The 17,243-nt window shown below is 31.7% G+C and overlaps 1 protein-coding gene across 1 annotated transcript in view; it reads right to left on the reverse strand.

Annotated features, from left to right (window-relative positions):
* The window catches only part of LOC143055602 (uncharacterized), a 49,133-nt gene extending 36,981 nt beyond the window's left edge, over positions 1–12,152 (reverse strand). Inside the window, exons 1-2 of the mRNA XM_076228767.1 lie at positions 11,876–12,152; positions 206–311 (exon numbers count right to left, since the gene is read on the reverse strand). Coding sequence (XP_076084882.1) covers positions 206–311; positions 11,876–11,993 — 224 coding nt within the window. The 5' untranslated portion in view covers positions 11,994–12,152. The remainder of the gene's footprint in view (positions 1–205; positions 312–11,875) is intronic.
* Between the last annotated feature and the right edge of the window lie 5,091 nt (positions 12,153–17,243).

Below are 17,243 nucleotides of genomic sequence, written 5' to 3' on the forward strand. Positions count from 1 at the left end.
AGATAAATAGATTTTGACAATCAAAAATATTAGCTTTCAAAAAAGCTTGTCTTGTTTCCATTTAGATAAAATATCATGTCACCATAAAAAAAGCTTCAAGTTCCTTTTTGATTTGAATAGGGATATTATTAGTTCAAACAATATCAAAATTATGACCATTTTTTGTTAATGGAGGATTTTCGTTTTATGTTGTACATGTACTTACTTTACATCCGCACATGTCCATGTCAGACTTGGAAAGCTTCCCGAACTGTGTTCACCACAAGTCACATTCCTTTCATATATTAAGTTATGGTTCGGAAAGGGTTTGTCTAAAATTAAAAAAAGATCAACAATTGAAGATTTTTCAAAAAATATAAAACAAATAATGGTATACTTGGCATAAAAACACAAAATGCATGTACATCATTTTATTGTTAGTGAACATGTTTATATTTGTATCTCTTTTTCAATTTCTATATCAGTTATGACATATATATATATATTTCTCTAATTCTTCACCAATTTATCCCTTTCTACACCCATTGTATAAAAATATTTAATCAATGTGTGGTTCGTTTGATCTCATAATCTTCATTGGTTAAAATTCGATTATGACGTCAAATTTTCTTATTTTCCTCTGAATTTCCTATTGTGACGGAATGAAAAATGGCGACCATGCCTGATGACGTCACATAGAAAGAACACATCTTTTTGCAGATCAGTCGCAAAGAAGGAAAAAAATTGCCTGCGTATTGTTTGAAAATCATTAGAGAAACAGATTCCACCACCAAATCACGTGTAATACGACATTTATCCACTCTCGACAGTAAAATTTTAATTAAATATTTAAAACGCTCTGCGAGCCTCCCGTTTTAAAGTTGAAAATTTAACAGTCTCGAGTGGATAAATATTGTATTACACTCGATGCAGTGGTAGAATCTATACATATACATGATTTAGGAACACCAAATAATAATATTATTTATTGCTTAATTTCAATCTTTTCTTTTAAAACACACACCTTTCTTTGATAGCTAAGAAAGTTTTGATTCTAAACATCATTCTTTAAATATGAAAAGAGAACAATACCTAGCCTATTATTACTTTATGTACTTAGCTTTTAATAATTTTAAATAAAGAAAAAAAGACAGTTATCATGATTTGTTTTGTCAGGTGGCAGTCAACTACAACCACTGGATTGATCATGTTAATCAGGTTGGTTTGAATGGTGAAATTTGTATGTATTAAAATTTGCTAAACCTTCCAGCCCCCCCATCATGTACATTGTAACCTGAGGCAGTGGTGTATTTTACAAGCACTTCATTCAAATGTCTCCTGAGCAGAAGAGAATTTAAGCTAATATGTGTACAATTTTTTTCTTTGTTATCTAGATAAAGTTCCATGGCAACTATGAATTATATGTTTTATCACAAAATCTGCAATGCAAATTAAGTTCTGTAATTGTACCTCCAATTTCTACCATTTTAGCATAAAAAGTTATTTTTACCTTAAATATAGGCCTTATCTTTCCATACTAAGTTTAATGGCATATTTATCAATAGCATTATAAATATCAACTAGATCACGCCCACGAAATTGCAGGCATATACAGTTGTAAACTGTTGTAGGATAATTTTTGTAAAAGATATTATATCTGGAGAATTTCATAAAAGGTATCAAAAGCCCCCTCACTTTTGTTCTTTAAAGTCTGTTATCTCTTTCCTTTCTGTTAAATTCAATTATGTTCATGTCTCTGGCCTCAAACCACAATTATTCTACCCCTTTGCTACAATGCATTTTCTTTGTAAAAGTCCAATCAAATTATCAAATTAAAAATTTGCACCGCTTCAAACATAAAATAAATGTAACTGCATGCTTATAGACCATTATTATTCTAACAAAAATAAATATGCTTCTATAGGACAATCCATCAGTGCTTTTTTCTTTTGAGAGCCCAATTAACATGCCAATTGGTAGGATTTGAATCTTGTATAAATGACGAAGGCTAATTTGACGGGTCACGCGTCGGAGGGGTCCTCAAATTAAAAACACCTGATCCTGACATCATGAAAAAGTCCCTTTAAGTCTCCACCCTACTTTCATTTTACAGGGGTGTGGAAATGCTATGCCCGACTCGCCCGACTCGTACATTTGAACAACCGGACAAGTAATTATTTTTGTCTGGGTTGCCCGTGGACAAGTAAAATAATATAAAAGACAAAGTTCAAATCCAACAGAAATATAGAACTAATTTCAACATGTTCAAAATGTATAAAGATGTTAAATTTATGTAAAAGAAACCAATGGTTCATGACGATAAATATTACATAATACCGAAAATAGATAATACTTCAATATTTATTGGGACCATCAGGGCAAGTAACTTTTTTTCTGGACAAGTGAACTTTACAGTTTTACTTGCCCAGGGACAAGTGCCCACAGCAAATATTTCCACACCCCTGTTTTAGCCAAATCACTACTTTCACTTTCAACAATAAATTTTTATGCTCCATTTAAAGGTATTATGTTTCCTAGTCTGTGCGACTGTTCATTCGTTCGTCCGTCCGTCTGTCCGGCTTCAGGTTTAACTTTTTGGTCGAGGTAGTTTTTGGTGAAGTTGGAAGTTCAATCAACTCGAAACTTAGTAAATAATTATGTTCCCTATGATATAATCTTTCTAATTTTGAATGCCAAATTAGAGATGTTACTCAATTTCACGTTCCACTGAACATAGAAAATGATAGTGCCGATGTGGCATCCATATGCTATGGACACATTCTTTTTTCCACATGTTTTACTTATTTCAATATATATGCAACTGGTATGACCCCTTAAATAGTCATTTCAAAGATAACAGTAGACAGAATAATACAGAAAGTCTCTATATATCATAGTATTATAATTGTAGCTTACATGTAGATAAACGCAAAAAATAAGTGTCCTCTCTAAGGAGGTATAATAGTTGTGGTTCTTGCGATACAAAAAACATAATATGGAGGACAATCTGATTGGCTTATTTATTTTTCATTTTTGTTGTCCATCATACGATTGATCCATAAACCATAACAATGAGAACGCTCTGATTGGCTTATTTATTTTTCATTTTTGTTATCCATAATATGATTGGTTGTAGTTGTGCATGTTTAAAACCGGAAAACCTATCTTTGACCAAAAGTCAGTCTGGTGACGGAATCAATATCTGGACACGCTTTTTGTCATTTTTCTCCCAAAATAACTCAATCTGAATAATCATAAGAATGGATGACAAATGCGACTATGCATGTTACATATAGGACACAGAGGCATGATGATTATATATATATAATTTATTGTGGAAGGAAGAGACACACAAAATGAGGTCTTCTTTTTTATACTCTACTAGTTCAAATGAATGCAAGTTTTACAACAAATTATATTTAGAAATTAAAATTTCATCATGGTCCTAATTTTTACTAACAATGACTATTAAATGTGTACTTTATGTATTAAATTTTTAATGTGAATACAATCATTGAGCCTATGTTTATTTAAACTCTGATATACATGATATATATATATATATATATACATGTATACAATGATATCTATCATGATTATCTTTTATAAAAATCTTTAAGCCTACTATTTTTACTCTTTCTGTAAACACGATTTAATCATATATTTAATCTAATAGTCTTCAGGGATATTAATAACACTTAAATAATCGGTCAGTCGCCTTTAAACATTGAGATAGAGAAACCTTTCATTTACAGACAATGCACCAATATTATCAGAGGGAAATCAATTAAGGATAAAAACCCAATACACAGTTTACCAGCATTCAGTATTAATCAGGCCAATATCAGAATGGTGGCAAAGCCAAAGAACTTTCACCATACAATGAACTGTCCATTCTGTTTGGACATGACCAACTGATAAAAAGGTTTTTGAACTGGTCTAGTTATTTACCAAAGATCTAGACTTTGTTCATGTTGTTGAGGTCTGGCAAATTTCCAAAAATGATTAACTTCAATTCTTGAACTTAACTTTTGTTTTTGTTGATGAATTTGTTGTTTTTAAAAATTTGATCATTAATTGAAGATTTATTCATCTTTTCTTCTACAATTAAGTCATCTTGAGGCCTTTAAAGTTTTTATAGCGTGCCAGTTGGCTCAGGGTTTTGTTCATAATAATGCTAAATAAAGGCCAATATGGTGATCTGTGCATGTAACCTCTTTTGCCATTTAGTCTCTAGTCAAGTCTTGTGGAAAGCAGTATATATATTCATAATTATTTTGGGGAATAATACCACATCTTCTTTTCTTTTAACTGGTATTCAATCTTAAAATAAAAAATTCCAAAAAAAGATGAAAATGAATCATCTGCCCTTCAAAATTCAATATTAAATCGTTCACAAAGATAAATTTATGTGCAGAAACATGAGAAAATGTAGAATTACAAGACTCCCTAATGTATTATATATAAGGTCTTTGAAAAATCATCCTGCCCCGGCCCCAAGAAAATCAGTAATTTATTGTAACAGACCTCTTTAATCTGTATTTTTTAAATGATAGAACAAAGAGAATATAAGCTTTGATTTATTTTTAGACCTTGAAATATTTATAACTCATTCAATGTTTGAGGGATTAAATACAAACAACAGTCAATTTTATCAGGAATAAATTCAGTTTGTATATTTGTGACACCAATTTGAAAATGACAATAAAGATGGACATGCAGAAATGTACAGCAGTCAATTTCATTTTGAAATATAATGAATCTGACATGATTACAATAAATTTAACATTTAAAATATTTTTGAGCAGCTAGCTGACATCCGATATACATCTTTTACTTTTGCTTCATCTATATCAAATGTGTGCATGCTTAATATCAAATAATTATCCTCTCAAATCAGAGTTCGGTTATAGCATATGAAATAGATCAATTAGACTTTGAAAATAGAAGAACTAAAAGAGAAGTTCAGTAAGTTTTTTTCTAAAGATTGATGATAAAAAGATCAATACTTTCTTGCCTTTGACAAATCACTGATGTCTGATGATAATATATTTCAATTTTCATAAAAGACTACATGTATTTATGGAAAGAATTTATTACTTTTCAACTTGCATTTAACATGTTTAAAATCAAAATAGGATATGAAAAATAATAATTTATTGAGTTATTACATTGAAATGTCGGCTTTTTAACTTCAAATGAATTTGTGTTACAGTTAAGGAATTTAATGGTTAAGGTGGTCGGTGGCCCAGAGGTAAACTTGGTACAATTCAATTTATTTATTTTTGTTGTTTACAATAATATAAATATTGGCGAAATTGCATTGACTTACATGCACCAACTGCATGAATTGATTTAAGGACATATATCCTGAGCATATATCTTTTTTCAATTTTGCTTTTTTCATATGGGAAGTTGGAAAGTATACATGTACATCATGTAAATGTACATTGTCGTTGCATTGAAGACCCATTGGTGACCTTCTGCTGTTGTCTGCTCTATGGTCGGGTTGTTGTCTCTTTGGCACATTCCCAATTTCCATTCTCAATTTAATGTATGTACAAAATGTACATGAATAGAAACATTCAAAACATAACATCCATGTACATGGAAAATACAACTACATGTAATATGTTTAAATTTGATATCTGCATGTTCATTTGTGGGTATCAATTTTTGTGGATATTTGACTTGTTTGTTTTGCCAATCTCTGCATACATGCATACCAAGTAAATTTATTTTTGAATTATTGTAAATATTTGGACACGTCTTGAATTTGTGGTTCATCATGCAGTGTTCCAAAGAAACCCACGAAAATCGATATCCTGCAAATAATAATAAATCCACAGTACATGTATATATGATCGTGCGCGATATCGTGCGAACCCATACTTTTTTACATGTTGTTCACCCTTTCCATGTACATGATATACATAGTACAGAGGCTTTTAGTCAGTTTATTCTATATATACCTTTAAATTTACAAGGACACATGAAGAATTATCCAATTAACTCTTTACTCTTAACTCTTTATTTTTAATTTTATTATGTTTGATGATCATGGAAGTATTATATTGATAGTCAATATAATAATTCCACTCAAATTGGTTTGACCATGGCAAATGTCCACATACATTGACGTAGATATGAGGTAGAAATTTATAGTTAATTAATGCGATGAATATTTCTCATATTTTGTATCACAAATATCATTTTGATCAATACAAGTACATAATATAGCCATAAACAGGATGTAAGTGTACATGCATTTCATTTGAATATACTTTCTTAATTAAAGTGTTGGTTTTTTATCTGTTGACTTTACTTTTCATTTTCTAAAGACTGTTTAAGGCTGGTATAGGTTTGTAGAAAGTCCTGAACATTTAAGCCATAAAATTCATGTAAAACACCTTTGAAATTCGCATAAAAATCATTTTAAACTTTGTTAAGGATAGTCATAATTGACCATTTTCGAGTTCATCCGTCACCGGAAAAAACGCACAAATGATGTTCACTAAAACCTGAGTTTTTGACGGAAATGCATCGAACTCGAAAGTTGTCTATTGTATTGAGATCATGAATCTAATATTAATGTTGATACAGTTAATCATGATGTTAATAGCTGAAACATGTGAAATACAACATGTAAGACTATTCATTTTCTTTAATTTGTTCTTATTTTGATATAAGGAACTTTTAAAGCTGTAACCAATGGTAATACTTTTTATGCAAGACAGACATGACAGAAAGGACGAGTTCTAATTTTTGAAAACTGACCCATAATTGCCTGGGTATACATTACAAAATGATATGTTCGGTTATTTGGTTAGTAGTTGAAACGGTAATAAAAAAACTCTGCCTTAATTTCATTTTTTACAAGTTCAAAAAATTTACTGCAGCTCATCATAAGAGTGTGAAAATTATAGCAGTTTATAATTTGATATTATGTAACTTAATTGCTTTTCCAAAACCTATTTCTTCAATATAAATTGATTTTGAATTGATATACTTTGGCACATGTTGTTTTTATTATGTTTATATAGGACCTGTAACATGATTATTCAGCAATAAAACTCTTCATGTACATGATGTTCAGCTTTATCAATTTTGAAGTGTTTCTTAACCAATAACAAATTACCAACAAGGGAGATAACTTTCATATGTGATCTCTTTTTAGGCCAAAAAAAAATATATGTCTGTTTCCTGTTTCCCGACCGACCCTGACTCAAACCCCCCGACCCTAGATCTTTTTATTCAAATCCGGAAAAAAATTGCATTTCCGGTCCAATCTCCAGATCCGTATTTTACTATGCCCAAACAATCAAAATGGCTGCTCCCAGCACAAATGTGCTACAATTAAGGTTTAAAAAATGTCAGCACTGGGAGGATTATTCAATTAAAGCTTCTTTAAAGGAATTAAATCATTTTGGGGTACAGGACCCTAACCAAACATGACATGTAACCGACTGCAAATCTGACAGGGAGTGCAAAAATAAAAAAAAAAAAAAAAAAAAAAAAAAAAAATCCCGACCTACCGACCCTGATTTATTTGCCTTGGAAGCAGGAAACAGACATATTTTTTTTTGGCCTTAGTTAATCAGTTGTTGTCATGTTAGAATTTTAGTCAGGAAATTATTGCAGGCAGAATTTAAACAAAGTATCTTTCAATTTAAAATCACAATATACATGATATAAGTAATGATTAATAGCACTAGTATGACTGTACTGCATGTACTATAATAAAATGCTCACAAAGACCATTGATTTTAGGGAGCTACCATTTGATTTTTATGGGGGGGCTAGGATGAAAAATTTTGTCCTGCTTTTTTTTTTAGTTGTAATCTCTGTCCTGCCTTTTTATTTTTTACTCTATTCGGTCCTGCCTTTTTATTTACTAGTTTATCCTGACTTTTTTTACACAAATTGTCATCCTGCCTTTTTTTTTTTACCAAATTGCTCATCCTGCCTTTTTTTTTTACTCAAAACTCCTGTCCTGCCTATTTTTTTCAAATTTCATCCTAGCCCCCCCATAAAAATCAAATGGTAGCTCCCTTAAAGGAAAACTCGTTTGAAACCTTGATCATGATCAATCATCAAACTGAGATTATTACTTCCTAAATGTCTCTTAAGAAGTATATATATACATTTTGTACATACACCTTATCGCTATTTGTCCGCCATTACTGGATAGCACACTGGTTCCCGTAAAATTTTGACTTCATAAAGCAAAATATCTGACGCCACAATGGAAAAGTGATTGTTGACATCAAAAGTTCAAGTGGCTGGGTGAGCCGGGATTAGCATTAAGGTGTATGAAAATTGTTAGCAAAGGTTATTTACACAATCATTAAACATATATATACATACATCACCATTCTGCCCATATACTAAGTACTGTATATAATGTATATCATGTATATATTGTCCATGGACATTTTTTCCAAACCAGTAAAAAATAAATGTCTAGTCATTAACATGATCATGATGATTAGGGTCCTTAGGACTAAAAGATAAATGTATTATTAGTCCCATGTCTAGAGGCGGATTTAGAGGGGGCCTCATGATCAGAGTCCCCCTTTTCTGGGAAAAATTTGTTTGATTATACAGGGAATTACTGAAGCATGACTGGAGCGGCCTCCCTCTTAGGCAGTCAGCATGGTCAGTGGGCCCCCACTTATGAAAATTTCTGGACCTGCCACTGATGTCTTGGTGAATGATCCACCACCTTATAATAATAAGGAGGCTCTTTATACATCATGTTCATGTAAAAATATGTACTTTTGAAACTTCATATACATGTATCATCTAACTTATAATTGGGTACGTAATGAGTTTAATTGGTTGATTCATTTATTCTTTAATCTATTCATCATATTCATAGACAAATAAAGGATAGAAGTCAACTAATCCTATGTATTGTCAGCTGTGTGTTTCACAGTGTACTGGAACATTTAGCATGTTTATAAATAATATTTTGACATATGGATAAATAAAATCTACTCAACAATAACACATTATATTTTTGTTACAGTGGAGAAAATTAAATGGCATGAAGACATACAAGAGAGTTTAGAACATTTGAGTACATTTTAATACAAAAAGGATAAATTTATACTGAAAGTTACTGCCAGCTTATCAGTAAATCAAGAAAAGGAACTTAGACATCTGTTATGTAGGTAATTGGTGAACCTACTGTATCTACATTCTTTGTAATGAGGCATAACATACTGTTTTTTATATCACCAGCCATGCCAGCTATATCATGTAATTAGTGGAGAGTTGAAGGAAGGCTATTTGGAAGTTGTGCCAATGCATCGACTACCAGCCTGGCTACATTTGTACAATGTGGCAATATAAATGTTTAATACATATAGATTCTACCACTGAATCGAGTTTAATACGATATTTATCCACTAGAGAAAGTTAAATTTTCAAATTTAAAACGTGATGGCTTGCCCGAGCGGTTAAATATTTAAAATTTAACTGTCGAGAGTGGATACATGTATATTGTATTGCACGAGATTTGGTGGTGGAATCTTTTTCTCTAATGATTTTCTAACATGTATATGCATGCAAACTTATATCCATCTTTTCGAATGATCTGCCAAAAGATGTGTTCTTTCTAATGTGATGTCATCAGGCATGGTCGCCTTTTTCATGCGTCACAATAGGAAATTCAGAGGAAAGCAAGAAAATTTGACGTCAAAATCAGATTTTAACCAATGAAGTACTGAGATCAAACGAACCACACGTTGATTAATTTATTTTTATACAATGGGTGCAGAAAGGGATCAATTGACAAGAATTAGAGAAATGGTGTTATACATGTTGGTTATTACATGTACATGTACTTTATAATTGTTTAAATTGATGGTAGAAAAATCAATAAAAAAAAATTTTAAAAAAATCGGGAAATTTCCCGAATTTTTCATTCTACTAAATGAACTCAAAATAGTTAACTTTTTTTTCAGATCTATTTCCATTTCCAGTCTTTTTAGCATGAGACTTTGAATTAAATGTATATTTATCAACAACGAATTCAACACCCAATCATTTTTAATAATTTTTTGATATGAAAAAACGTTATCTGAATTTATAACAGCGTTTCTTTGTTTACATTGAATATGACGTCATCACTTAAATAACGTCACAACTAAATCCCTAACAACAGAACCAATATCGGAAACGTTACGGTATTTCCGTTTCTTTTATCAACAAGTTTGAATTAAAAAAAATTAATACAGACTTCGTCCCCATTCACAGGTAATGTCTGCCTCATACATGTATTAGCAAGGGTTGACTTAAGCACTGGTCCACTATAGCCCACAGCCAGTAAAATTTTAATAGCAGGGCCCGTTGAACAGACTTACTGACCACATTGCCTATCGTGACTATATCTTCACTAACATGTATATACATGTAGTATAAAAGGGCAAATGTTATTTGAGTTAAGGGTCAGTAAAATTATTAATTAATCAATTAGCATTACTTTTAAATTTTGTTAATTTCAACCTCTCGATTTATTAGTGCCACTTTCAGAATTTTTTGGATATTTCAACACAGCCAGTTTACATTTATGGATAAATCCTGAACACTTAGGGGAAAAAAACACTGTCCTTTGGCAAGAAAACTGGTAATTCAAGTAATTTAAGATAAGAAATTCCAATTTTAAATTCAGTTTATTAATTGTCTCATTGGCAGTCATATCACATCTCCTTTCTCTTTTATCAAGGATATATATTCTTTCTCTTTATTATACAATGTACATTGTTGCACATTTTTAAGACTCAAGATTCCCTTAATGTTTAAATTTGTTATAAAACAAAAAAAACAAAAAATGAAGTTGTCTTTTACAGGTTTATAAATTAATTATGAAAGTGATATTGGATTCACTATTATAATTCATTTGCTGATATTTGAAATCATTCCTGGTTTGTTTGTATTTCAGATTTATACACATTGTCATTTATGTCATGTATCTCATGTATGTCATGTCTGTCATTTATGTCATGTATGTCATACCCATGCATGTTGTTGAGACTACATACATGTATCAAATGGCTATGTACAGCTACATGTATTCTAGTCCAAATAATTATGACGTCTGGCAAGGCTATTTTATTTTTTTTCTGGGACGCCTTGCCAGACGTCAAAATTATTTGGACTACATGTATTCCTAACTAAAGACAATGTAAATGTAAATATTTACGAATAAAGAATATGTAAATATTTACAAATAACATACATGTAACATATTGTTTGTTTTAACATGGGACAAACATTGACAAATATAAGTCCCTGGTTTCGCATACAATATTTTTGATAAGTGTAAATATGAAATAACTATTAATGAATAATAATGGTTTATATTTAAATTCAAATAAACAAAGGCCTTTAAAATTTGGAAAATCTAAACATGTCTTCCTTTTTTCTGGAAAGTAAATTTGACTAGTAGGTTAGAGGTTTTTAATGAACAGGAACAAAAAAGACTATTTTGTTTGAATGGTTGTAAATTGTGATTTCAAATTAGAAGACACATTGACTTTAATTTTGTTCTAATTTTAAACTTTAAATTGATTTATTCTCATGATTATTATTTAATTTGTAAGATCAGTAAAAATACGTGTAATCAAATGATTATTCCTGTCCGTTTTATTAACTAAGAGATTTGTCTTTACATTGGATAATTATAATTGATTTGTATTTTATTGTGTAACAACGTGTTTATTACATGCGAGAAGCGACATAGGTTAATATGCTATTACACAAAATATAAACATCACGCTCATTGTATACTCAAGGAGTCACATCTAATATATCTTTCCATTAAACTCCTAGGTATATTATTACATAATAATAATTCGCAATAAAATATCGTGTACACCTGAATTCTCACCTGGAAATCTTTGGTTGAACTCTTTTTGACTATCCCCAGATAATTCCTCCGAAAATTCGTACATAAATAAAAATATCACAGAAGTAGAAATCACAAATTTATGACACATCCAATTCATTTTGAATATTTTGTAATCCACATAATTAAACAAATAAATTCCTCTTAATTATATCCACTAGCCAGGGTCAGCGAAGTACATCACTACGTGTAAAACTTTAAATAACTTCTTATAGTTCTTATGTCAAAACTATATTGTGTACTGCCTTCGTAAGCGACCTTGAACCTTTTCAAAGATTAACCAATGAGGGGAAATCAAAACAATAATTTCTATAGCCTGTTTCAAATATGTATTTATTCACCAATTTACGATTTGTAGTATAAAAGTAATCATGTTATTCCTTGAAGTCTTCGCGTAATTCTGATCTTTGTAAATTTGTAGCTAACAGAAAATTATTAGCTTCAGTACAAATACGCGCATAATGTGATATTGATTTTTTACAGGAAGTCTTGTCATGTACAAATTGATTTTAGATAAGAAAATGACATTAGTCGTCATCGACTCGACATGGAATCTATTTACAGTTAAACAAATGATATTGAAGTTAATTATCAACAAATTGCTGCAATTAAAAAAAGATTCGTATTTATTGATCGCTTGAAATAAAATAACTTACAATAGAACAATACCAGAGAGTATGGATGGAGCCCGGAGGCATTCATTTCAGTTGTCTGTAAAAAAATTTTGCTCATTGCTCTACATCTTAAAAAAAAATGTTATTTTTATTTTTTTTTTTACTCCCAATTATATTCTCTATGCTTTACTATTTTTTTAATTTTTTTTTTTTTTTTTTTTTTTTTTTTGCCAATCTCTATTTTTTATACTTTGGTTTATTATCTTCTATTCTATAAACTCCATCAATATCCCATACTACACTGTTACGTGCTCGGACAATACTTGAAATTAGAAACTTTTTTTTTAAATCAGTCACGATGATCAAACATTAATCTTATGTAAATAAAAAAGTACTAGATTACTTTAAGGTCGGTTTTCAAATATACATTCGACATAGAAACATGAGTTCTTTAAACCTCATTAACCAACTTATATCAAATAACATCACAATGGTCAATATAGTTCTTCAAATAGCAATTAACATATTTATATTCATAAACCAGAGGCGGATTTAGGGGGGGGGGCAGGGGGCCCGCCCCCCCCTTTTTTGGGAAAACATTTGGTTGCTTATATAGGGAATCATTGACGTGTGACTGGAGCGGGCCCCCTCTTAGGTCAGTCAGTGGGCCCCCACTAAGTGACTTATGAAAATTTCTGGATCCGCCACTGTAAACAGCACATACAATCAATACAAGTAGCACATTTAGATAGATAAAGCTAGTACATGACGAACGTTGAAACCAACGTTACGCAACATATATAAATGTACCAGATGTTAGCTTCTTATATATATGAACGGCATCAGCCCGAAGATATAGATGATATCGCCCTATTGACACGGAAGTAATATATTCATATCATCTTAAATTTTCCATATGCAGTAACACTTTCAGATGAAATTGAGAATGGAAATAGGGAATATGTCAACTTAAAGAGACAACAACCCGACCAAAGAGAAGAAGCTTTTTGTAACGTCTTTGGAACGCAATTTAAATTGCTTTTATTTTGATGCCCTATTTTTATGCCCCATTTTTAGGCCCCATTTATGGGCATTATGTTTTTTGGTCTGTGCGTCCGTTCGTCCGTCCGTCCGTCTGTTCGTCCGTCTGTCCCGCTTCAGGTTAAGGTGATTGGTCGAGGTTGTTTTTGATGAAGCTGACGTTCTATCAACTTAGTAGACATGTTCCATATGACATGATGTTTCTAGTTTAATTCCAAATTGGAGATTTTACCCCCTTTTCATGGTCGACTGAACATAGAAAATGATAGTGCGGATGGGCATCCGTGTACTTGGGACATATTCTTGTTCTGTCATCAAATTGATATCTTATCACTGCTTTTGTATGGCCATATGAATCGCTGTCCTATCTCGTATTTTTCTGGTTTAATTTCCATATCTGAATCTCTGGCTGATAAATGATACTACTTTTATGTAAGTATTAGATACACCTTGAACAAATAAGCTCGAATGGTTGTATTTTATTTACATGCACCATTATAGTGTTGTCAATGAAGAATGGTAGTTGTTAATTATTAAGGAGGGGATCTTTCAGAGATTTTACCATATATGTCGACAAGCATAATAGAGGCGAGGAATCAAACTCTTGCGACATCTGAATGTAAATTATAAAACACAAAAAACAAGCACGACGGACTGAAATGTTGTGTACATATATGTCAATGAAACACAAAAAAAGGGGGGAAAACCTAGGGTCTATCATATCATCATGTGTCAACAAGGTCACGGTCTAGAGAAGTTGTGAAAACATAGGTCAAATGGAACAACTATTTAACTTCATGGAGCGGGTTATGGTTTGTTGTTTGAGTCAGAAAAATAACTCATAGTACTTTTAGTCAGCTGATGTGATATCGTACCGCCGGTTCTACACCATCTAATACCAGCGGCTGTACTTCGAAGTATAATTCATGCAACCACTTCGTGTAAGAAGATAAAATCTATGGGAAATGAAACGAGTAAATTATATTAAATGGAAATGTTAAATAATGTTGTGGCGAAATGCGGAATACAATGTTTCGAGAAATCGTATAAAAAAGGTGGATAAAACGTCACAAAAGTAGCTACAATATTTTTAATTGATACGAGGATATGGGAAGTGGTCCGTAATTTTTTTAAGGCTTTCGTTTTTAACTTTTTATACGATTATCTTTATTCTTTATCTGTTTGTCCTTTAATCTCTATTCTTTATATTCTAATACCCTATTATTTTGCACTCTTTATTTTTTTACCTACCTTTCTCTGCACCCTGTTTTGCTCTTTATCCTGTGACTCAGTTTATTCTCTATTTCTGTAAATCCCATCCAGACCCTCACATAATAGTAGACACCGATGCGGGCGTTTGTCCAATAAGGTGTATGTAATTTACACGATTATATTACGGCTAATTCAATAATTCCAAAGGGGGTATTTCAGAAATTTAACCTTATTTTATTATTACGCATGACAAAATATAATGCAGGGTTTTCAATTGCACTTTATCGCCTCGAAAGTATATGTGTACCCGCAGGAGTAAATAATAAAAGTTGGGGGTTTCCCACCCAACTAGTATTTTATACGGACAGTGGCGTAGCCAGGGTTGAAATAATGTGGATGCCTTCGCCGAGCGGAGCGAGGCGAATTTTTTTTCTGGACTGTTTTATGCAGAAAATGTTATATTTTTTAGACATTGTTCCTGTAAGCACATGTACTCCCCTAGATTCCGACATTGGTTAGATGTTTGTTTAATTTCAAAATACCCACCAATTCATAAAATCATATTTCAAACAAAATTTTAATGTTTTTCTCGAAATTCTCGAAATTGAATGTAATTCATAGTTTATTTATTTGATGTAAAGGTTTCCAACCAATCTTATATTTGACATCTCAAAAACGGCCCAATCACAGCGGCACTTCTGTATAAAGGAACTGAAGTGATCCCGTTTCCTAGCATTTCTCAAAAAACGGCCCCATCACAGCGGCACTTCGGAAATAGGAACTGAAGTGACCCCATTAACGCGGAACATCATCGAAATACCTGGTGTCCGTCCATCCGGTCTTGTTTGCACTCTCATGTGTACAATTCTTGCCATGCAGATTGTTATATCATCAGCAATGACAATTTCGAAAATAAGTCCTAAGCTTTGACCATTTGAAATATAAATTATAACGGATATCCCATTGTATTTTCTCTGAAGCTTTTATTTCTCCATTAAACTTAAAAGGAAAAGGAAAAACATTATTTTTTATTAGTTATTGCCCTTGTTCCTTGGTTTTCATAAAATATGTGCAATACAGGGGACATAGGAACTTTGTTCTTTTATTGAAAATAAAATTAATATGTGGATCTCGATAGAAACTGGAATTTACTGATAAGCCTAGGAATGATCACACTCTATTACAGATTAGTTTTTTTTCACGTCGTCTTTCATGTCAAAGGAAACGATATCAGGATATGGTGGTTTAGTTGTCAGTTATGTTGCTAGTCAGTTGTGGAAGCCATCTCTCCGCTAGGCTCAATTTCATATGAAACATGTCCGAGGATCTATGCATCATCCTCTGCACTTGCCGTAGCCGACGACATAGTCGTTTTACGAACAAAAATCGAAAACACTTTTCTGCGATTTATCCATCTTGTTTTATTACATGAACTAAATCATCCTTAATAAAAGATCACGCATACTTCATCGGAAATAATTGGATGCTATCCTCATATCCTAACCCTTGTTACATACGGATACCTCCGATGATTTTACTTTATACCTCCGAGTTTAACTGCTGCGAACATATCTTTATTTATATTTGTTTTCTTGTCAAAATGATGATGATGTGGATGCTTGAGCATCTGAGCATACATGCAAGCTACGCCACTGACGGATATCGATATTATCTGTAATATACAACAAACAAGTTTTTCTTTAATAGGCTTATTCATATTTAAGTCTGATTATAAGACTTAAGTCTGAGCTGCTGATAAATATCTACAAATTACATTACATGCAATCCATACAATAAAATATACATAGTAAGCTTTATTTAGAGTCGTTACATAGCATAAGCTCTCTTTAAAGAGCTTTTATAACCGACAAGAAACATCTTAATAACAAGTAAAACACACATCTTATAAATATTAAATCTTTGTTGCAAAATACACCAATAACGGTTTTTAAGCAATTACATCTTAAATACATGTACATACGTTATACAACGAATAACCAATTAACTTTTTACAACACACGATTAAAAAGTATTCGTGCATTCATAACACAAACCAAAAGATCAATAACTGTAACATAATTAAAAGATATATTCTATGTTAGTTTAAGCAGTACATTATTTAGGAGCACTATATAGGAATTTTACATGCAGCTTTGTATAAAAGTACTGAAGTTAAAAGACCGTAAAAGCAGTATTGCATTAGGGAACACATAAAACTAAGTTGGATATAATAACATGGACCATCACAGCGAATTGAAAACGACAATGAAGCTGTAAAGATTCTGCTATTTCGATTCAAGGTCATTAATAATCCGTTTAAGGATACTCTGATTGACGGCCAAATCCGAAGTTCTCTCAGGACACAGAATAAAAAAAAATGATTTTATATGTCGCTAAACGCTTTCTCGTCAAATATAGACAATTGCCAACCGGAGACCAAATGACACAGGAGTTAATACAGCTATATGAAATATATTGGTAAG

Source organism: Mytilus galloprovincialis, chromosome 12 (genome assembly GCF_965363235.1).
Source record: "Mytilus galloprovincialis chromosome 12, xbMytGall1.hap1.1, whole genome shotgun sequence".
NCBI lineage: Eukaryota > Metazoa > Mollusca > Bivalvia > Mytilida > Mytilidae > Mytilus > Mytilus galloprovincialis.